General features: G+C 44.8%; 1 protein-coding gene and 1 long non-coding RNA gene across 7 annotated transcripts in view; one reads left to right on the top strand and one right to left on the bottom strand.

Annotated features, from left to right (window-relative positions):
* Window positions 1-617, bottom strand: part of LOC309334092 — a 55,155-nt gene extending 54,538 nt beyond the window's left edge. Inside the window, exon 1 of the long non-coding RNA XR_014152865.1 lies at window positions 503-617. This is a non-coding gene — a long non-coding RNA (uncharacterized lncRNA). The remainder of the gene's footprint in view (window positions 1-502) is intronic.
* SEPTIN6 (septin 6) overlaps window positions 1-22,433 on the top strand; it is a 49,301-nt gene that overhangs the window by 18,512 nt on the left and 8,356 nt on the right. For 4 of the 6 annotated variants that reach the window (XM_081848107.1, XM_081848105.1, XM_081848104.1 and 1 more), the window contains exons 3-9: window positions 7,686-7,881; window positions 8,668-8,854; window positions 9,249-9,410; window positions 13,249-13,345; window positions 15,413-15,581; window positions 17,184-17,316; window positions 20,168-20,358. In XM_081848107.1, the coding sequence (XP_081704233.1) occupies window positions 7,686-7,881; window positions 8,668-8,854; window positions 9,249-9,410; window positions 13,249-13,345; window positions 15,413-15,581; window positions 17,184-17,316; window positions 20,168-20,358 (1,135 nt within the window). Of the gene's footprint in view, window positions 1-7,685; window positions 7,882-8,667; window positions 8,855-9,248; window positions 9,411-13,248; window positions 13,346-15,412; window positions 15,582-17,183; window positions 17,317-20,167; window positions 20,359-20,850; window positions 20,934-21,426; window positions 21,473-22,433 lie in introns of all 6 variants that reach the window. The other 2 variants (XM_081848109.1, XM_081848108.1) reach the window with 2 other exon arrangements.

The following is a 22,433-nucleotide window of genomic DNA, read 5'->3' as shown; positions in this document are numbered from 1 at the left end:
AAAAAGGTTAGCCATTACTTCTGAACACTTTACTTCTGTTTAGATATTGGTTGCCAACTATGCTGTGATACTATGACTTGTAGAAGGTTTGCAAACTAAGATTGGGGGTTAAGTATTTCATCTGCACTGAACATACCCTGGTTAAATTGTTTGTTTATTTATTAAACGTATTACTTGCTCTTTTTGCCATAGTATTTGAAGCAAAAAACAAACACATTCATACATTAAAATCAGCATTTTAGAAAATCTAAAATACAATTATATATAAATTTAAAAACAACTACATCCCACCCATGCAAAAAGTCTATAGGTAGTTAAAAGTCAAAGGCCTGATGGAAGAGGAATATTTTTGCCTGGTGCCTAAAGATATGTAATGATGGTGCCAGGTGAGCATACCTGGGGAGAGCATTCCACAAGGAGAGTGCCAGCATTGATAGGGCTGGTTCTCTTGTTACGCTGCCTCTCCAAGTCACTTTATAAGGTGACTGGTCTTTCTGTATACAGTGGTGCCCCGCAAGACGAATGCCTCGCAAGATGAAAAACCCGCTAGACGAAAGGGTTTTCCGTTTTTTGAGGCGCTTCACAAGACGAATTTCCCTATGGGCTTGCTTCGCAAGACGAAAACGTCTTGCGAGTCTTGCGAGTTCTTTCCCTTCCCCCCCCTTTTTCTAAGCCGCTAAGCCACTAATAGCCGCTAAGCCGCTAAACCGCTAAGCCGCTAATAGCGCTAATCCGCTAAGCCGCTAATAGGGATGCTTCGCAAGACGAAAAAACCGCTAGACGAAGAGACTCGCGGAACAGATTATTTTCGTCTTGCGAGGCACCACTGTACATCCTCCAGGGCAGGGCTTTGTTCAGTAAACTAAACCTTGGTTTCATTATCTATTTGTGATCTTAACCAGGGTTAAAGCAACAAACTATGGTTAGCACTAACCAGGGTTCAGCATTCTAGGTCATATGGCACCGGTAATACAGTTTTGGTAAACGAGACTCACTGCCTTCCTGTTGAGTGAATTATGCACATAAAAATTTGACTGCCTTGTGCAGTTTTTAATGTGCTGTCTGCCCTGTTTAGTTGGAAAGAAATCTGAAGGGAGTTGACAGCTGCGCTTCAGCTATTATCTTCGGTGGACAGGAGAGGAACCCACTTTTCCATTAGCCTGGAATTCTGTTACAGTGGTGTCCCCCCAGGGGATTTAGTAAATACAAGGTTGTCCATTCTGATACTTCGTTTTAAAAACCAGTGAGGACCTGTCATGGCCCTCAAAGCACTAACCTGATCTTACGAGTTGTTTATAAGCAGGAGGAAACCACATACCTCAGCGTATTACTAATATGAATACCTTAGCATTTATTTGGCGCTAAAGTGTTGAAAAGCATTTTGCATAGATAAGCCTTACTGCTGCAGCCCTGAAATGTTGGGCAATGTTTATCATACCTATATTGCAAAAGGGAGGCTGGGTCAGGGAGAGCGATGGAGGGTGGCCTAAGGCCGTGTAATGACTTTTTGAAAGCTCTTGTGGTATCGTAGTTAGAGTGCAAGGTTAAGACTGATCAGAGTTCGAATTCCAACTCTGCCATGAATATAACATTGGGACAGACCATCTCTCTCAGCCTAACCAATCTATACAGACTTGTTGTACACGAAAGGGGGCAGCAATGAACGCCACCTTGAACTCTTACCATGGCAGCATCAGACTTTGTGTTCTTTAAAAACTGAATTTTTGCACAGGCCGCTTTACCAGATTGCTTTTGTTTCGATGATATGTGACCTCGGTTAATGGATGTATTCAGTCTTTACCCAACTTGGCTATGCCAGATTATGCCAATGGGGTAGTTAGATGCTATTTTTCTGTATAAAAGTATACTTTCTGCTGCTCCAGAGAAGCGGACACGGAGCAATGGATCCAAACTACAAGAAAGAAGATTCCACCTAAACATTAGGAAGAACTTCCTGACAGTAAGAGCTGTTCGACAGTGGAATTTGCTGCCAAGGAGTGTGGTGGAGTCTCCTTCTTTGGAGGTCTTTAAGCAGAGGCTTGACAACCATATGTCAGGAGTGCTCTGATTGTGTTTCCTGCTTGGCAGGGGGTTGGACTCGATGGCCCTTGTGGTCTCTTCCAACTCTATGATTCTATGAAATGTTTTAAGAATGCAGGAATTAGATGCTTTCTGCTTGATCATCAGGAACTCATGGTCTGATACACACACACAGAGCTCTGTCCCTTTTCTTTTAAAAGTTGGGTCTGGCAAAGACTTCCTAGCCTTGGCAAGCTGTGAAAGATTGCATGTTCAAAACTCGATGACCTCTCTGTCAGGAAGCGCTGCCTGGGCACAGCTCCAGGATGGAGTCTCATTGAGAGTTGAGATTGGTCTGTAATGTCCCATTCCAGGAAACTCTTGAATTCAAAAGCAATAAATCCATACACTTTCTTCCCAGAGATGTGATGCAGGTTGCACCTCCTTCTGATGAGGGCCCATTCTTTTGGGTTCTGTTCCAGGAAATCCGTAGCTCATTAAATATCAGTTACTGTTTCTTGGCAATAACCCTGGTAGGGCAGTAGCACCCAATATCTTTATTAGAGCTGGCTGGAAAAAAAGCAAAATATAGAGAATTGGTTTGTGAATTCCAGAAACTCTTCCTCATGCTTAATTGTTAAAAAGAAAGAAAAGGAAGCGACAGGGTGGAGTTCTGGGTAGGAAGGCTGGTAGCAGATGAAATGGAAGCCCAGACTGCAATCTATTTCAGTCTTAAAATGGCATTTAGTGAAGCTCTTTGCAGACAAATTAGCTCGGATTGTGCCCCACTGCTTTAGTTGCACCAAGGACAAAGAAGCATTGGTTCCCAGTAGTGTAGCAGTCTGGGGTTGCAGGGGGCCGAAGACTCGTTACTATTTCTGAAGTGGAGTCCCTGTGTACAGTGTCCTAGAGTCACCCAAACAGTGGAAAAGGGGAGCTTTTCAGCCACTGTATGCTCCAGGGCTAAGCATTTAAGAATACTGAAAATACAAGGTGCTTTAGTTTCATGAGAATAGTGTGCAGGAAGACACAAGGTATTGTCGGCTTTCTCCTGCCTTCTGTACCATTTTCCTGCTGCTCTTTGCCCTGCAGGTATCATTCGCTGCTGTTGGCACCATTTAAGTGTGGTTAGTTTGGGGGAGAGGAATTTCAGCATGAAAACAACACAGGGGTGTAGTCAGATCCCACTCCACATACTACGGTTCCAGTCTGTACATACCCCCCTCCGCTGGGGCCAAGAAAAACAAACCATCAACTTTCTTCAACCTGGTGCCCTTTAGGATATTTTGGACCACATCTCCTTTCAGCCTAGCCAGCCCAGCCATATGGTCCTGAAGCTGATGGGAACTGTGGTCCAAAACATCCCAAAGAGCACCAGGTTGAGAAGACTGATCTAGTCCAAGTGTCACACTGCATGGTGGGATATTTTCTCTTTCCATGTTTGCACAGATGTCATCCATTTGTAATGCTTCAATTCTTAGTGCTGTGATCATAACTACAGGCTCTTTATGGAATGTCCATTTAACTGTTTCCCTGAAATGTTATATTTATTTATTTGAGGCTTTTCTATAGGGCGCAATCATTAGCAATTCTAAGCAGTGCATAGGAATCATGTTTTGCTTCATTTCTTGTAGTTTAAATGTTTGCTGTTTATGTGTGTGTGTGTCCCCAACTCACACGATGCCAGTTTTAATTAAAACTGTGTTTTTAATGGCCTTTAGTGATGGCAGGGGTGTTGTTGTTTTTTTAGCACAGCGTGGGGTGTTCTCTTAAACAATAAAAATACTTATTTATAGCTAGAATTAAATCTGGCCCAAAGAGACAAGGTTCACTATAGTTGGTGGGAAAGGATGTCTGAGCCAGCTGATACTTTTCTTTAAAAGGCAGAAAGAGATTCTAATTTAGGATTCGCATAGTCAGGCACATGGTATATCTCCTGAGACTGATGGCAGGCATCCATGCCATCTATGCTGCTGTTGTTTTCCCAGCACTGTAAAGAGGCCCAATATGGGGTTAACCCAGGGCTTTAGCCCCAAAGCATATGCAGTCACGAGAAGGATAGTGCCTTTGACCACACACAGAGTGCTCATTGGTGAGGGGGTGGAAACTACAGCTAGCATTTTCACAGACATTAGGAAGAACAGCTTCCTGGGGCTGGTTTACACGTCCTTGTGCAATGCTTGATTACCGTTCATTGGATGGCTTTCAACTGAATATATGAACTGAAGGGGTGATGTTTGAACTGGGACCAGTCTCTTAGCCACTTACACAGTACCAGTGCTGGGTCAGTGGTCAGGTAAGCTCGTTATTTGGAAGCCTGGATTTGTATCTGGAGGCCCTGCATGTGTTTTAGAAATTAAGTCTAGTCTTCTGTTCCAGAAAGTACCTCCCATGTTGCTCCTCATTAAATGGTGGTACTTTGGTCTGGACTGATCATGTGCTGTGGGCCATGAAATATTTACCTCTGAAAGTAAACATATTTTGATATGGGACTTGGGGGGGCAGGCCTGCAAAGGTTTCCTTGACCCAGTGCATTTTAAATGCCCTGGCAGCACCCTTCTCCTTTTCTGCCATGACTACTTGGAGATGGCTTCAGCCATGGTTGTAGTTAGATAATTATGCCTCCAAATGGACAATAATTGGCAGTCTCTGGTCCTTTAATGCAAGGTGCTTTTACAGGGGGGAAAATGCTTAGCTCAGAAAGGGAGCAGGAAAGCCACTTAAACTGCTGGGTCAATGTCCTGTCTCGCCCAGAATTGTTACCGCTGACTGGGAAATACAGTGACCTAGCATTTGAGCAGAAAGCTTTCCTATCCATGTTCACAGAGAAAGATGGCAGACATCTTCCATTGCACTTCATACAGATACTACTCGCAAATGCTGTCTTTACAGCCACGTTGTCTCAAAACTGGGAGCATGCAGTATACCTCAGAATACTGGATGCTGGAGACAAAGATGAACTAGGGGTGGGCCAGCCAAGTCTTTTATGGCAGACCTAAATTGGGAGGGCCCATAGGTAGTGCCCATTGGCTCCACACTCTTGCTTTAGGTGGTAAGAGAGGAAAATTTTGGTTGGATGCTCACTTGCTTTGCCCTAGGAACTGCCAGCGAGCTAGACTGTAGGGATCTCTTAACAGAGAATTATCAGTGCCCCTTATTGAAAGTATAATTCTCAGAATGTGTTGTGTGAAGCCATGGCCATCAAAAGTAGTACAAAAACAATGTAAGTTTTATAGTTTCGATATTGTCCTGAGAATCGTCCTCAACTACCAGAGGTAATGGTGAGCCAGGTTCACCATGGTGAACAGAATGTGCCATCATGTGGTGAGCGCTGGTAATTATGTCAGGATGAGCTCCATTTTTCAGTGGGGTGGCTCTTGTGTGGTAAAGAACTTGCTCCCAGTTCGTACATGTGATCATGCTGCCATGGCAATCTATGGAAGTGCCATATTGTATGGGCCTTGCACAGGACACATTGCTGCTTTCCTCACCAGGACCATACCTCCTTTGGAGTAGCTCAGTGGACTAACTTGTGACTTGCATCAGTGGTGGAAACCTACAGCCTCAGGTCTACATGAGTCCCGCAGCCTAGTTTCAGGAGGGTGGGGGAAACGGGTGGAAGGAAGTGTCAAGAGAGAACGTGGGGTGGCAGAAAGTGAGAAAAGTGGATGTCCTGTTTACTTTTGGTTCTGGCTCCAAGGCCTTCAACCACACCACCCCCATCATCCAATTATCAGTGCCCCTTACTGAAGGTATAATTCTCAGAATGTGTTGTATGAAGCCATGGCAGTCAAAAGTGGTACCAAAATAATGCAGGTTTTATAGTTTCGATAATGTCCTGAGAATAGTCCTCAACTACCTGAAGTAATAGTGAGCCAGGTTCACCATTCTTCAGCCACACCACCCCCAGCATACAGCCCTCAACAGATTTCCCCCCTTTGAGGGAATGTGGCCTTTGACTGAAAAACAGTCCCCCATCCTGCCCTACCTGATACTATCTACGTTACCACGGCAACATGACATTTGGCTCCAAGGTAGTGATTTCAAGGCAGTACTCACACTGCAGCGGTAACCCAAAACTAAAGAGGTGCACAACCATGGGTATCTGCAATAATTTTACCAAGGGGCAAGCAAAATAAATCACTGAAAAATAAGGGAGTGGGCTGGTTTATCACACACAAGCAAATGAGAAGAACAGAGTCTGAACGTTTTGCCTGTTATCTCAGGTTATACAAATGCTAAAAACGTATTGGTTTTTTTTTTAAATGAAAGCTGGGAATCTGGGAATTCGCTCTCCTTAAAAAGAAAAAGATCTGCCTGCTAAAAGTGGATGGATTTTTTTTTAATGGACTAAAAGGCATTTTCTCTTGCAATGGCTTAGGTTTCCCTGCCTTCCCCCATCCCCTGAGGGCAAATGCTTTCCTGGTCTGTGATGCAGGAAATGTGTGTCAGTGCATCGATGTACTACTAAAAAGAAAGAAGGGCTGGAGACAGATCAGCAGTGATTTGTACCATTGCACTTGGTTGATGTTGCTAGATTTTGATGGAGAGCCTTATACACACATTTAGATTGCTGCTACAAATGATGCTTAATGCAACTGCAGCTAGATAAAATAAAGGATGAGAAAATATACAGCAAGAGGTTTTTTTATTTTTTTTAAAAAAACCCATACACTTGAAATATCAGCTTTAAATTATCCACTTTTCAATTGGATTGTTGTACTGCTCTAACTCTGACCAGTTGGCCCTCTCTCCCTTTTATTACTAATGTTTTAATTAAATTTAGAATATCAAGAGAAATACTAAACAAGTTATATCCATATGAGATGAAATCGCTGTAAAGGAAGGCATAATGTTAAAAAAAAGATATTTCACATGTGTAGGCAGTGTTAAACAATTACATGTTGAGGATAATTTACCTCAGTACAGAGAATGATGACTGTCTAAAAAGACAGATGAGCAGTTGGTGGGCGAATATCACACATTATATAAATGGGTGTCATATTAATTCAGTTGAATCTTTCTTAGAGATAGTTGGCCCTTTCTCTTATGGGTTTTAACTGGGCTGTGAAAATATTCTTGTCCTTCCAGGCGGAGATATTCTGCCTGTAGGATGGATGGTCTTTGAGCTGTAGATAAAACAACCAGTGATTTACGACTCTGAAGAAGGCTAACCTGAGCTGAAATGTGCAGGACTAACATAATAAAAAACATTCATTCTTTCCAGAATCTTTTAAAATTAATGTATACTGTCTTTTTATGGTACTTTATTTTTATCCTTGTATTTTTAGAAATAACCCTCAGCAAACTATTATATTATCTCCTACCCCTAGTCTGAATTCTTTTGAAAAGCTGTCTGTGTGCGCGCGCTTCACTGTTTGAGCTGTTTGAGGATTTATGTTTTCTGCCACTTTTCAGTGGATTTTATGGGTCTTCGATTTGTTTGATGATGATTTTTAATTGTTGTTTGTTATTTGCTTTGAATACAGACAATGGGAAAGTAGGGTTCTAAACACATAAGACAAAAATAAACAATTTTCATCAGCACTGTTCTGACTCTGTTGTTTAATGTTCAACTTGCTTAACTAACTACAGGCCCAAAAGGAGGCACTGTGTATTTTTAATGTCTTGTAAAACATTTTGCTTCCCTCCCCCCTTCCCTAAAGGAGAAACAGGGCTTGGGAAATCAACGTTGATGGATACCCTTTTCAATACCAAGTTTGAAGGTGAGCCAGCCTCTCATTCGCAGCCAGGAGTTCAGCTGAAATCCAGTACTTATGATCTCCAGGAAAGCAATGTCCATCTGAAATTGACCATTGTTAGCACAGTGGGCTTTGGAGATCAGATTAACAAAGAGGACAGGTAAGCAAAAGTTTGTTCTTGATTAAATGGAAATCAGGTTGTCCCCCCACCCCCACTCCCACTTTATTGCCTGTCTAACAGTCAATGATTGTCAGCTCTGAATATATGTTGGTAGCCAATTGGGGGAAAGATCTAGGAATCTGTGTTATATCGGACAAGTCAGCTAGATCAGGCTTCACCAACCTGGTTCTCTCCAGATGTTTTGGGACTACAGCTCCCATCAGCCCCAACCAGAATGGGCACCAGGTTAGTGAACACTGGGCTAAATGAACCAGTCTCTGTGTTTGTATGATACAGCTTCATGTCTATGAACTGCCCCAAAGTCACCAACTTTTTCCAGCTTACAAAATACACAGTGACGATCTTCTTCCATTAGGTTTATATGGAGCAGACGACTGTTACAGGGTGAGTCCTTTAAAAGAGCCCCCTCGATACAGAGTACACATGTTCCACGGGGCCTCTTTTAAAAGACTCACCCTGTAATAGTAATAGTAGTATTATGAGCATGATAGTTTTGTTTTGTTTTGTTTCGCTTTACTTTGCAAGTTGACCTCCATTGTATTGTCTGAATTGACTCTGTGGAGATGTGTTTCCTCATCGGAATGGCCCTGGTTGACTCAAGGATGGCTTTGAGGGGGAGACATTGCTTTTCATGAAAGGCTTTGTGTGGTCCATGTGATTACATAAATTAGGAAGAAACTTTTGCTTCTTTAATGATTGAAGCATTGGACGATTTCACTTATTACAACATGTTCCACGTTTTCTCCCTCTTTCTTTCTTATAAAGCTATAAATCTATTGTGGAATTCATTGATGCCCAGTTCGAATCTTACCTGCAAGAGGAACTGAAGATCAAGCGGGTGCTACATAACTACCATGACTCCCGCATCCATGCCTGCTTGTACTTCATTGCCCCCACGGGCCACTCTTTGAAATCCCTGGATTTGGTAACAATGAAGAAGCTCGATAGCAAGGTAGGAGTCAGGTTGACACCCAGAGGGGAAATGTCATTGGTCATTATTCGTGGCTCAGCTCAACTACAAATTGCTTCCTTCTCTTTCGCATCTACCACATTGTTTCCTATACTTTGGGGATGGGCCAAAGCTCAGTGGCAGACCAGGTGCTCTGCATCCTGAAGGTCCCAGATTCAATCCCTGCCATCACCAGTTAAGATAGTTCAGGCAGCAGGTAATGCAAATATCGTCTCCCTACCTGAGACCATAGCTACTTATTTTCAGAGTGGACATTAATGGGCTAAGTGTAAGGTTGTTCAGTGCAAGGTCGTTTCATATGTTCAATGAGAAACTTAGGGCAACTTTAAACATTCAAAGCCCCCCTCCCTCTTTTTGTTTCTTGGTTTCTCCACAGGTAAATATCATTCCTATTATCGCCAAATCCGATGCCATTTCCAAAAGCGAGCTGACGAAATTCAAGATTAAGATCACAAGTGAGCTTGTCAGCAATGGGGTGCAGATCTATCAGTTCCCTACAGATGACGAGTCCGTGGCAGAGATAAACGGGACTATGAATGTAAGGCAATAATGCCAGATGCTATAGTTTATTCTGGGCAAATTTCCTTCTGTCTCTTACGTTTGCAAAACAGGGGTAAAAATACCAGCCTGCCATTTTATAGGGCTGTTGTGATTTCCTTGATGATGTACACTAAGCACTTCGAATGTTCAAAAGGCACAATATAAATGCTGCCGTTGTTATTTTTACATATAGAGTGTGGGGTGTATTTTATGAAAGTGCACCCATATTGTCTCAGCCAAGAGTGATGTGATAGTGAAAAACAAATCTTTCATCAGCTGAAATAACCTGGTGGGCAGAACATTTTTCTTGACTGCAGTGTGAGAGATTTGTTGGCTTTACTTTCATAGGCACCAGCTGTATTCTCATGCAACATTAAGCCCAAAATTTAAGTACATACCCTGGCATATTAAACCAGGATTTGGGGCATGTGTGAATGTGGCCATTGTCTCAGTCAGATGAACCTTGGTGGAATGAAGTGCAGGGAGTCCAGCAAAGTCCAGCCACAAGATATATTAGCTAAAAAGAACTTTCACTGAAGTTGAGAGCATATCAGGGTTTTTCGCTAAGGTACTGCATGGAAGAAGTGCTCCTTGTTCACTGTTAGGCTTATCCAAAACCACTTTGGCACTCTTTAAGCCATAGGGACTAGCAGCTTGCTACCTTCTTACACAAAAAACCAAAACCACCCTGACAACACTAGAGTTCTGTATATCCTATTCCATAGATAGTAAGTAGTCCACACATAAGTATAACCCTAGTGCAGGCTTTCCCCAAACTTGGGTCTCCAGCTGTTTTTGGACTACAACTCCCACCATCTCTAGCTAGTAGGACCAGTGGTCACGGATGATGGGAATTGTAGTCCCAAAAAAGCTGGAAACCCAAGTTTGGGAAACCCTGATCTGGTGAGAGGTGTGAATGAACTGAGGCCTGACACATCAACCACGAAACACGCTGAGTAGCACATTCATGACTTGGATATGCATGTCTGAAATAAGAATTACAAGTCACGGACCTGTGAAAATTCACATTCTTTTGGAATTAGTGTGTCAGTTAGAAGCTGACACATTCTCTCCTGCATTTAGTTATTCAAATTAGCCCAATTCACTCTCCCCTCACAATGCTTTTGGTTGGGAAAGGACAGCCCCCCCCCCAATTTACTGCTGGAGTGGGTGAGAGCTGGTGCCTGCATGTCTCTCTCTGCTACCACTGATTTTAGGAGACTTGAGATTGCAGCTCTCATCCGCATACCAGTTAGAAGGAAGGGGCTTGAACCCAACACTTGCGGGGGGGGGGGCGGAGTTGCTCTTACCCCACCTGAGCTGCCCAATTTAGCACCCTCCCATTCTGTGCACAAGGGGTGCATGTGGCGCTGTGGGTTAAACCACAGAGCCTAGGACTTGCCAATCAGAAGGTCGGTGGTTTGAATCCCTGCGACGGGGTGAGCTCCCGTTGCTTGGTCCCTGCTCCTGCCAACCTAGCAGTTCGAAAGCACGTCAAAGTTCAAGTAGATAAATAGGTACCGCTCCGGAGGGAAGCTAAACAGCATTTCCGTGCGCTGCTCTGGTTCGCCAGAAACGGCTTAGTCCTGCTGACCCCATGACCCGGAAGCTGTATGCCGGCTCCCTCGGCCAGTAAAGCAAGATGAGCGCCACAACCCCAGAGTCGGCCACGACTGGACCTAATGGTCAGGGGTCCCTTTACCTTTATTCTGTGCACAGACTTCCCGCTTTATATATTGATATACAGGGAGTAGGTTGAGGGGATGAATGAGAAAAGTATTAAGCGCTCTGCAGCCCTGCCCACATGCATTATGCTGAGTCTCACCAAAATAGCATAGAAACAAATTTTTATTATAATAGCTATGTGTAGCTGTGGTATTATTGTCACAGTTGCATTCAGCAAGTGTGTAGCTATGCACAAAACCCAGCCTTGTAGATATTTTCTCAAGGGATCACTTTTTCAGTCACTAACACAACCTTATATCCCCTACCACCCCTGCTGCTTTTCGAAATGTGTTTCTTTTTCTGGCAGCCATCCCTGGCTCTTGCTGTGCAGTGCTGCAATTAATAGCATTTCCCATTCATTTCCTGTAGGGTGGAGGCGTGTGTTTCTCGTGGCTGGGGAGCCATGCTGTTCCTGTGCTTGGCGTTTTTCCTTTTCCAAACCTAGAATTGTGAACTGCTTGTGTATAAATACCTATCACGTGATCCGCTTGTGTGTAAGGATGATTTTGAAATGAAAGAACGAAAAGGTCGTCTATAACACATTCAGGGTTGTTTTTGTTTAATGCAAATCTTGCCATACATGGAAAGGTCCGTTGTTCCTGAGTGTGTCTGGGCTGATGTTGCCAGACTTGCTGTATCAAAACCTGCAGCTGGAGAAGACGCATGGCAGGATTTCTGGTATTTAACTGGTCGGGAATTTGAGTGCATAAGGTGCAATGCTGCTTTTCACCTGTCAGGTTCTTCTGGGAGAGAGGCACCTGCCCCAGTAAGAAGCAGCACTAAAAATGTAAAGGGACCCCTTACCATTAGGTCCAGTCACAGACAACTCTGAGGTTGTGCGCTCATCTCGCTTTACTGACCAAGGGAGCCGGCGTACAGCTTCTGGATCATGTGGCCAGCATGACTAAGCCACTTCTGGCGAACCAGAGCAGTGCACGGAAACACCATTTACCTTCCCGCCGGAGCGGTACCTATTTATCTACTTGCAATTTGATATGCTTTCAAACTGCTAGGTTGGCAGGAGCAGGGACCGAGCAACGGGAGCTCACCCCGTCGCGGAGATTGGAACCGCTGACCTTCTGATCTGCAAGTCCTAGGCTCTGTGGTTTAACCTACAGCGCCACCCACGTCCCTAAGAAGCAGCACTAGCCAGAGCTATAAATCCAGTCCTACTGGATGAAGGGCTGGAGCTCAGGTCTAGAGCATCTGGAGAGATGCTGTCAGTCTGTGCAGGCAATGCTGACCCAGCATGTAACTGACTCAGTATAAAGCAGCTTCCTATGAATTTTTCTTGCCTTTCTTCCATCTGTCCCATTGATAGCTTCAGAGTATAAAATGATCATGTGTCTGTACTTTAAATGAAAGAACAAGGGGTAGTCTTAAAAACTCCTGTTTTCCGCTGTGCTTTAGGCAGAACCCCTCCTCTCATAATCTGTGGTAACTGTGCCTAAGCACTTGTAACAGAATCAATCACACATTCTTCCCCTGCTGTCCACTTCCTTCCTCCTGTTGGTTCTGCCGTGGAGAATTTTAGATTGTAAGCTCCTTGGAGGAAGGGACCTAATACTACTGTGCTTTGTAAAAAGTACCTGCTGGCTAATAGCACCATATAAATAATAAACCATAAAACATTTTGGGTCATGTGCGGTTTAGTAATTATCCAAATCCTTCATGAGAAAGACTGGGGAAGATCACAACAGGATCCTAGTGTGCTATCTTTGCCTTTTCAGGTTTATTGTCAAACGCTTTGAGCATTCTGGAAAACGGCTGTAGATATGGGGGTGGTATTCAGCCAAGTCCTACTCAGCAAGCTCACTGAAATTAACAAACCTAAGCTAGTCATGCCCACTAACCTCAGTGGGTCTTCTCTGAGTAGGGCTAGCCTTGAATACCACCCTTGTTATTTAACGCATTTACCTGCAAGGAGTACAAGATTTTAAACAACCACCATCCAGAAGTTCAGGGGTGGAGTGGGGAAACCCCAACAAAATCGTTTCAACAAACTCTAAAAGCAATGAAACCACCTTTACAAGTTCTAAAAGAAAAGGAAAAATACATTAAAAGGTATGCCGTGTTCCTTATGATTATTGTTTGAATTGCTTCTGTTTTAGGCCCATTTACCTTTCGCCGTGATTGGCAGCACAGAAGAAATCAAGATAGGGAACAAAATGATGAAGGCCCGGCAGTATCCCTGGGGGACGGTGCAGGGTAAGTGATGGCTTTGGCTGTGGTGACATTTTTACCCAGACCAGAGTTGCTATTGATGTGTGCAGAACAATGAACCTAAGTTAAAGTAGCAGGAATTAGAGACATCTGGGAAAAAACAGGTCCAGCCAGAATTGTAGTTGGTGGGATGATGTTCACGAGGCAGACAGGTAGCCCCTCCTGCCAGTAAAATTCTGTTTGTTTTAAAATGAACATAGAAAACCCCAGAGCCCTTTGTTTGCAGTCCAGCCATTTTCTTGCTAGGTTCCCAGATTGTTCCTTGCATCTCAGGTTCCTAGATTGTTTGTTGCACCTCAGTACTCGAGTATGGAATAAATGGGAAAATCCTGATCAAGTGGATGCTTATTTCTTTTCTTTTCTGGACCTCACTTCTGGATTCCGGCCTCACAAAAGTGATGCAATGTTTCTTGAACCTCTGGTGGGTAATTCCCCACAATGCTACATACAGGCCTTATCCCCTGCTATGTTATCTAAGCCTCACTCCACAGAGATAGGAACAGGTTCGAAATACGCAAATGGAAAAGATCGAAGTGTTTTTTATGTGTACTGTGTAAATGCCTATATGAATAGATGACTGGCAGCCAGCTGTACTTCCCCATAAAAAAATGAAAGCACCCACTGGCCCGCAATTCTGTGTGGGAACAAAATAGCATTGCTTCATCCCCATGGCAACCCTGTGGGTAAAAATGGTTTATTCTTTGCATTGGAAGATGGTGTGGAAAACCAGTTCAGTATCAGATGGGAATAAAGTGTTGTAGCATGTCACTTCAAGCTTTATTTCTGTGGCTAACCCTGGAAATATGTTTCACTAGCAGGGGTCGGGCCTAGTATGTTAGAGTATGCCATTCCCTAACTAACAATGGTTTCCCTAAGCATGGCTACCACAGCCAGGCCCTACACATCTGGCAACGATGAGAAATTACTCCAGGCCAGAGCTTCAACATCTAGTAAACTACAAGGACTTATATATAGCATTTCCACACCATTAACCCTTGTGATTGGGTGGCAGCATGCTGGCCAAGCACAGTACAAAACTGGGAAGCCAGAATTCTCTTTTTACATTTGGCTGAATAAGAGAGCAGAGCGACTGCTGCACCAGTCTTAGCCAAGATTAAATCCTCTCCTGACGTGGTTCTGGTTCATCCTTGGTTTCCCAAATATTTGGGAGCCGTTGCTAGGTAGCAGTGGGAGCTGCTTTGCAGCCCTCAGTTTAAAGATAAATAGCTATAAGAAAGATGAGCAGGAGAGACCTTGAAGTTGCTCACCAGTAGTTAGCAGACACAGGTCACTAGGTTGCTGTGAGATGAGTTTCTATTTGAATTATAGCAATTCTTTCTAAATTTGCACATATAAATTATCAATACATATGTGCTCCCTCTTCTCATTTTCTGATGATGTACTAGCAGCCACCTAGTTATTGCCAACGTTTCAGTTGTACTTACCTTAAGCTAAATCCATCTAGCTCAGTGTTTCCCAACCTTGTGCCTCCAGCTGTTTTTGGACTACAATTCCCATCATCCCTTGCCACTGGTCTTGCTAGTCAGGGATGATGGGAGTTGTAGTTCAAAAACAGCTGGAGGCACAAGGTTGGGAAACACTGATCTAGCTGTCTTACAGGGTACTGCTAATGTAGGTGATGCTATGGAGAATACCCATAGTGAATACTGCTGAAAATAAGTGCCAGTAAGAGCTGAACTGAGAGAGAAAACTTTTCTGGGGTTTACTGTGGGTGGGTAGACTTTTCTGGAGTAATAATCTGTTTATGTCTAAGAATGTTTTGAAATATTACGGCCATTATATACCATTTCCTCCCTGTTCCTCTATCATCCAACTTTTGCCACCTTTCCATGTTTTCTCCAAGTTCCTGGTTTGGGGTTGTTGTTTGTTTCGGGGTTTTTTGGAGCACTGTATAGGCTTCACTGTGCCAGTTCTTTTTTCCCTCAAGGGGAGGTTCAAACTTCTTGTTTCCTTAACTACGGAGGACTCTGTGTAACACATGCTTAGAGCCGCCTGCATTCAAGTGGCCCTTCCTCTTTTTACCATGAACAGTGGAAAACGAAGCGCACTGTGACTTTGTGAAGCTAAGAGAGATGTTGATCCGTGTCAACATGGAGGATCTCCGTGAACAGACACACACGCGCCATTACGAGTTGTACCGGCGATGTAAACTGGAGGAAATGGGATTTAAGGACACTGATCCAGACAGCAAGCCATTCAGGTATACAGGCATCCCCCCACTTACGGCCATTCCACTCGTGTGCAACCGCGTTTACGTGTGGCGGCTAAATAAATAAATAAATAACTTGAACCAGAAAATGGTTCCAAAACAGTGTGAAAAGAGCAGGACAGAGCTGGAGAGTGTGGGGAGGGGGGACAGCTTGCATGGCTGCTCAGAGTGTCTCATTGCCCCCACTCATTCATCCTCCTTGACTTTCTTCTTCCTTGTCCTGCAGAGCCATCACTCTCTACCCAACTTGCCCATCCCTTTGCGTGTTCTCTTTTATCAGTTTTGTTCCTTGGGCAGGAGCTGAGACACCCTCTGCCCTCCGATCGCTGCTGCCCCAAAAGCAAGCAGCAACATTATTTCTTGGGTGGGGGGTGGCAGAGAAATAAATAAAAAACAAACTGTCTCCATCAGCTTCCAAGACTTAACAGGGAGAGTGCTGAGAGGCCCTGCAGTGGCATTGGGCACCGGGAGCCACCCAGACAATAGCCCATTGAACCCACTGACCTCTAGCTCAATCTTCCAGTCACTGGAGGCAGGCAGGTCTCACACATGCATGTGCAAGGGCGCATCGCCACCCAGGGAAGGTGGGTGTGATGGATGGGATTTGCTGAGAGAGAGAGAGAGAGAGAGAGAGAGAGAGAGAGAGAGAGAGAGAGAGACTTCCCAGCCTCTCTCAACAGTGACCTCCCCACTTTACGCTATTTCACATATACGCACAGCATCTGGGAACGTAACCCCCGCGTAAGTGGGGGGACGCCTGTATTTCACCAGAATATTATTACTAGGCATTGGTGAGACATGTCCACTTTGAAAATATTAAATGAACAGTGCCAACACTTTGTTAATTGGCCATGGAACACAGTGAGGAACACTAAATTTTGGGTCTAGTAGTGTATGTCTGGAACACATGTCCTGTAACAAATTTTGACATTCAAAGAATTTCGTGTCATGTTTTTGAAAATTTTGTTTCTAGTCCTCATGGCTTTAGTGAAGTTTTTGGAAACATATATGAACAGTGTAGAAAAAAGCTTCATTGTCATGTGCCATTCCTTGCATGGTTTCTGATCTCTCCACGCCCTTAAAATCTCTTCCATCTATGCTGTCCCGATCTTAAAAACACCTTAAAATAATTTGAAGCTGCAAACAATTGAGGGATAATAAATTGTGCACAGCAAATAGGCAACAGAGTTACTCAACCTTACTTTCTGAACACAGAATTTTAGATTCCCTCAGAGGGAATTTGATTATTGAAAGATTTTTCATTCTTGTCACAAGGAGGTTTGTTGTAGTGAGAAGAAACTTACCAGCCTCAGTTTACCAATGGTTTTTAAAGTTCCCCCTTTTCAACCTTGAAGTCTAGAAATGTGCAGCATTTAATTTTAACAAAAACCTAAGACATGGCGTTTTGAGATTTGAGGTCCTGTTTCACACAGTTCAGCATTATCACAGCAATGCATATTTGTAGACTCTCGCGGCATTAGTAGGTTTCTGGTTGCGTGAGTGGGAAACAAAATTTGATCCTTTAGCTTTCCCTGTTCTGTATCTCTCTGAAATGTTTCTTTTATCTCCTCAACCTCCATCCTGTCACCTTAGTTTACAAGAAACCTACGAGGCCAAAAGGAATGAGTTCCTGGGAGAGCTGCAGAAAAAGGAGGAGGAAATGCGGCAAATGTTTGTGCAGAGAGTTAAGGAGAAAGAAGCGGAATTGAAAGAGGCTGAAAAAGAGGTTAACGTGATAACTTTTATTTACTGTGTTCTCTGATTTTTGGCTTAAACTGTGTGTGATGTTCAGGTTAACTGTAACCAGGGAGGTTTATATCTGCAGATTAATCAAGGCTAACTAGTACTAAATTTTTCTTTTTATTATAAAATATACAAATCAAACAAAATTAATATAAAATGTATTCTATATCAATCACATTTTTTTTATTGGTGTAATAAAACTAGCACTATTTTATCATCTCACATTTGTTGGTTCACTTCCACACCATAGCAAGCTTGTGTATTTTAAAGTTAACAGCTGAAAACCTATCCATATAACCAGTGTTTTGGGAGTCTCCCAGGCAAGGACCTAGCAGCAGACTCCTGGAAGACCACCCCCCACTATAAATATGTTGTGTCTTCAGTTATGTCTAATTTAGTTTGTGTGGGGGAGGGGGGCAGAGAGTAAGCAAAGGGAAAAATCAACACTATATCAGTGGCAGCAATAGGAAGAAATAGGTATTCAATGGGTTGAATATTTTCTGATTCAGAAAGCAGGGCTATTTGCTCACCCTTTCACATTCCCATAATACTACATGCATCTTCTCCTGATTTTCCTCTCGATCTTGCTACAAAACCCTTTCTCATTGTCCACCTGCTTTGCTTTTCCTGGCTTGTACTGGGAAGAAACATACCATGGTCTCTGGCATAGCATTTTGTTTGAACTTGTGATCATGTGGTACGTGCTTTTGCTCCCAAGAAATCACCGTCTGTAATCTAAGAACAATCCTCAGCTACAGATTGTGGTTGGCTGGGGATGAAACAAACCATGATTCCTAGTTCAGGTTTAACTAAGTTAGGGTTTGTGATTTGTTTCCTCTTGGTATGAGCTGAGAGCAGCAAAGCAGGCATGACTTCACTCGTGTACAGTGAACAAGCCATGGTTGTGACAGAAGTGGGGAATCTCCGCCTTGTGGGCCAAATTTGGCCCACTATGGGTCACAGCTTGGTCCACGAAACCATTTCTCCCAAACAAGCCACCTAATACCATATGTGACATCAGTTATGGAGCAGGCTGGAACATGTATGGATTGGCTGCCCAACAGAGTCTCAGTTGCGCAGTCTATCACAGTACAGTGGTGCCCCGCAAGACGAACGCCTCGCAAGACGGAAAACCCGCTAGACGAAAGGGTTTTCCGTTTTGGAGGCGCTTCGCAAGACGAATTTCCCTATGGGCTTGCTTCGCAAGACGACAGCCCATAGGGAAATCTCCGGGACAGTGGGGAAGCGCAGCTCGTCTTCCCCGCTGTCCTCGGACCTCCTCCGAAGCCTGGCGGCGGGGCGGGGACACCTCCTCCCGCCGCCGGGCTTCGGAAGGATGCCCCGATGCCGGGCGGCGAGGCAGGAACGCCTCCCCCCGCCGCCCGGCATCGGAACGATGTCCCGAAGCCGGGCGGCGGGGCGGGAAAGTCTCCCCCCGCCGCCCAGCATCGGAACGATGCCCCGATGCCGGGCGGCGAGGCGGGAACGCCTCCCCCTGCTGCCCGGCATCGGAACGATGTCCCGAAGCCGAGCGGCGGGGCGGGAACGCCTCCCCCCGCCGCCCGGCTTTGGGGCCGGAAAGCCTCCCCCCGCCGCCCGGCTTCGGGGCATCGTCCCGATGCCGGGCGGCGGGGCAGGAACGCCTCCCCCCGCCGCCCGGCTTCGGGGCATCGTCCCGATGCCAGGCGGCGGGGCGAGAAAGCCTCCCCCCGCCGCCTGGCATCGGAACGATGTCCCGAAGCCGGGCGGTGGGGCCGCGAAGCCTGGGCGCGCTGGCAACTCTCCGCAAGGAGCGCTCCCGCTCCTTGCGGAGAGGTCCGCGAAGCCTGTCCTGGACCTCTTCTGAAGGAAGGCGGGGGGCAAAAGTCTTTGTCCCCCCTGCTTGCCTTCCCAGGGGCTTTTAAATCGCCCGGACAGCGGAAGTCCTCCGCTGTCCCGGGCGATTTTAAAATGCCGCCCGCCAGAAGAGGTCGGGGGAAGGCGGTTTCCATAGGAACGCATTAATTGATTTTCAATGCATTCCTATGGAAAACCGTGCATCGCAAGACGAAAAACTCGCAAGACGAAGAGACTTGCGGAACGAATTAATTTCGTCTTGCGAGGCACCACTGTAAAGGTGTTCACACTGCTGGATTGGCTGCATGACTGAGTTCTCCATGGAGAACTCAGCCATGAAGCCAATCCCTGCAGAAAGCAGCTGTGCCAGCCCTCTGCTTGGTGCTTTGTTGAGCATAGGGTTGGCAAAGTCTCTTCTGCTGTGGTTCCCAACCACCCAACAGCCATTTAGCATAGCAAAAGGGACTGACAGGTGGGAAGGACAATGCACCTCTCAGCTGATTGGTGGGTTTGTCCTCTCGCCCACCTGCCTAAGTTGGCCTGCAGGGGTGGGGCCAGATAATGATATGATCCACCAGGCCCAAAAGATCCCACATCCCAGCTTATGGCTTACTGCAATGTGTGAACATAGGCATTGACTTGCTTCTCCAAACTCCTGCAAGCAGTGCATTGGCTTTGGGAGCATATTCTTGGGTGTACAGACTCTTCATGAATAGCACTGGTTGCAGAATTACTAGGTCTTGTGGTTGCCTTGTGCAGAGTATACCCTCAGCACTCCATTGTAGCTTTGCATTCTGTAGGGAAAGCAGTAGCAGTGGGCAAGCTGTCTTTTAGGGACATCATCACTGATTTCCTTTTTTGAGGATCCCCGTGGTAGGTTTATGAGGAACCTGAAGGCTCCCTGCAGCATAGCTTTGAAATCTCTTACGCCAAGCATCTATCCCCCAGCTCCCTGTTTTTGCACTCATGCATATTTTTACCCTGGGCTTCCATTCCAGTTGCATGAGAAATTTGACCGCCTGAAGAAGCTTCACCAGGACGAAAAGAAGAAAGTGGAGGACAAGAAGAAATCCCTGGATGATGAAGTCAACGCATTTAAGCAGAGGAAGACGGCGGCCGAATTACTCCAGTCTCAGGCCCAGCAGGCAGGAGGCTCGCAAACTCTGAAAAGGGACAAGGAGAGAAAGAAGTAAGTTGGTTTTCAGTTGGGTGGCATTTTGCCTCATCATTTTCTCCCACCCCCCCCCCTTGCCTTGGCTTTTATAAGCCCTTGGCTCGGACCCTGGCTTGAGTACAGGCAAGGGCTTGGGACAGTATGGTGGGAGACTACAATGTTCTACCTCAAACAGTTGTCGTTAAAAGTGTTTCCCCTGCCCCACAAGTCTTTGGCCCACCTTGATTTCATGCTGGCAAAAGCTAGACAAGTGAAAGGCCTATCAGGAAAACCTATTCCTATAGCACAAGTCTCAGCCTGTGCTAGCAGGCAGGAATCGCCTGACAACAAGTTGTTTTTTTATATGCTGACCGTTGTACAGAGGCCACATTTTAATTATTCCATGGGGCAGCAGTGTCTACATCTTAGCTCACCCCATTGGCAGGGATCCTAACCTTTTTGGCATATCCTTTATTTTCACTTTTGTATCAAATTGAACTGGTTGCCGCTCGTCATCACCAATGGCAGACACATAGGGCTTTCATCACAGACGTGGAGGGAGAGAGCAACACTTCATCATCTAGCCTTCAACTTCAGTACTTTAGGCTTGGGTACGTTGCTCCATTCCAGTGCTTGAATCACAGGGACAAAGGTAGGAAGCCTTTTTAAAAAAAGGAGGGGAACCTGTGGCCCTCCAGATGTTAATGGATTACAGTACACATCATTCCTTTACCATTGGCCATGCTGACTGGGACTGATGGAAGTTAAGAGTCCAGAAACATCTGGAGGGCCACAGAGTCTCCAACCCTGCCTGGTAAAATCTATCCTCTTAGTCTTCTAAATGGTGCCAGAAGTTAAGAGGGATCATTCCTCCCCCTAATTTGAACATTGCTCGAGTTGTCATATCTTAAATTTGGAGCAGTTTACACATGTAGATCATGAACAAGCACTGCAAGTTGCTTTTATGTCAGGTTTTTTTTCTTTTTAAAAAATACAGAGTGTAAAATCAAGATCTGATCACTACCACCCCACTTTCATTTTCGTTTTTGGTGCATTCAGTTGCCTTCATCTTCCTTAGTTGCCATTTGTATGCTGTTTTTACAGTTAACCCTGCCGTTTGCTGCATGGTGCATGAGGGCACGTTGTGCTGGTAAGCTTGACTAAATGAAATAGCCATTGCAGTGGGATCCGAATGGGCACTTTGTGCAAACAGACACAATGTAATCTGAACCAGCAGTTTGGCCTCTAGTCGATCCAGCAATCCCAGCACATACACACCCTCCAGTTATATGAACTGCCCTCAGATCTTCTGATGAAGGGCAATATACAAATAATAATAATAATAATAATAATAATAATAATAATAATGATGATGATGATGTGTCTCTGCCACTTTTTTCCAAGAAGCAAAGGGCTTTTAATCCCCTCCTGTCCAGCATGAACTGGCCACAAAACCTATCTTTTAAGTTCTTATATGTACTCCTGTTACTTACACATTTTTTTGTCTTGTCTTGACTTCTTCATAGGCTAAGGTACAGTGGTGTGGTGATGGTGGGGATTTCAACATTCCTCTTTTTCACATTAATAAGCCTTTTGCCCATATAGCAATTAGTGGAGCCAGCATTTCCTGCCTTTTCCTTCTTGCTCCGCTTCAGAGTTGTGACCCCGTTAAAAAAACACAACTAGTTGCTGGGTAGAGGTCAACATTAGGGTCCCACAATAATTTACCCTCCTGCCAGCCAATCTGCTAACAAGGAAGCATGCACTCTTAACTGTGCCCGTGTTCAGTATGGCACCTTGTTTGAATCTATGCTGCCTTCATGCTGCTGTTTGTTTTGTTTCCCCTGTCTGGCCTAGTATGTAATTTGAATGGGAATTATTCTGGGTTAAATGTGCTTACTCTTGAACAATAAGCATGCAGAACAAAAGGGAGGGACGCAAGTGGTGAGATGGGAAAACAATGGTTTGGTCTTCAAGACTTGAAAAAATAAGCTCAAACAATAGGAGTGTTTTATATGGGGCCTGAGAACTTATCTAGGGGCTGGAGAGTAGCAGGAGTAAACATTGTGTGTTCTTGTTAACTCTGGATTGTTTTTGGCAGGCCGCCATAT

The sequence above is a fragment of the Podarcis erhardii genome (genome assembly GCF_964252035.2).
Source record: "Podarcis erhardii genome assembly, chromosome: Z".
Lineage (NCBI taxonomy): Eukaryota > Metazoa > Chordata > Lepidosauria > Squamata > Lacertidae > Podarcis > Podarcis erhardii.
Note: the sequence above shows the minus strand (reverse complement) of the source record. Positions and strands in the feature narration are given on the sequence as shown.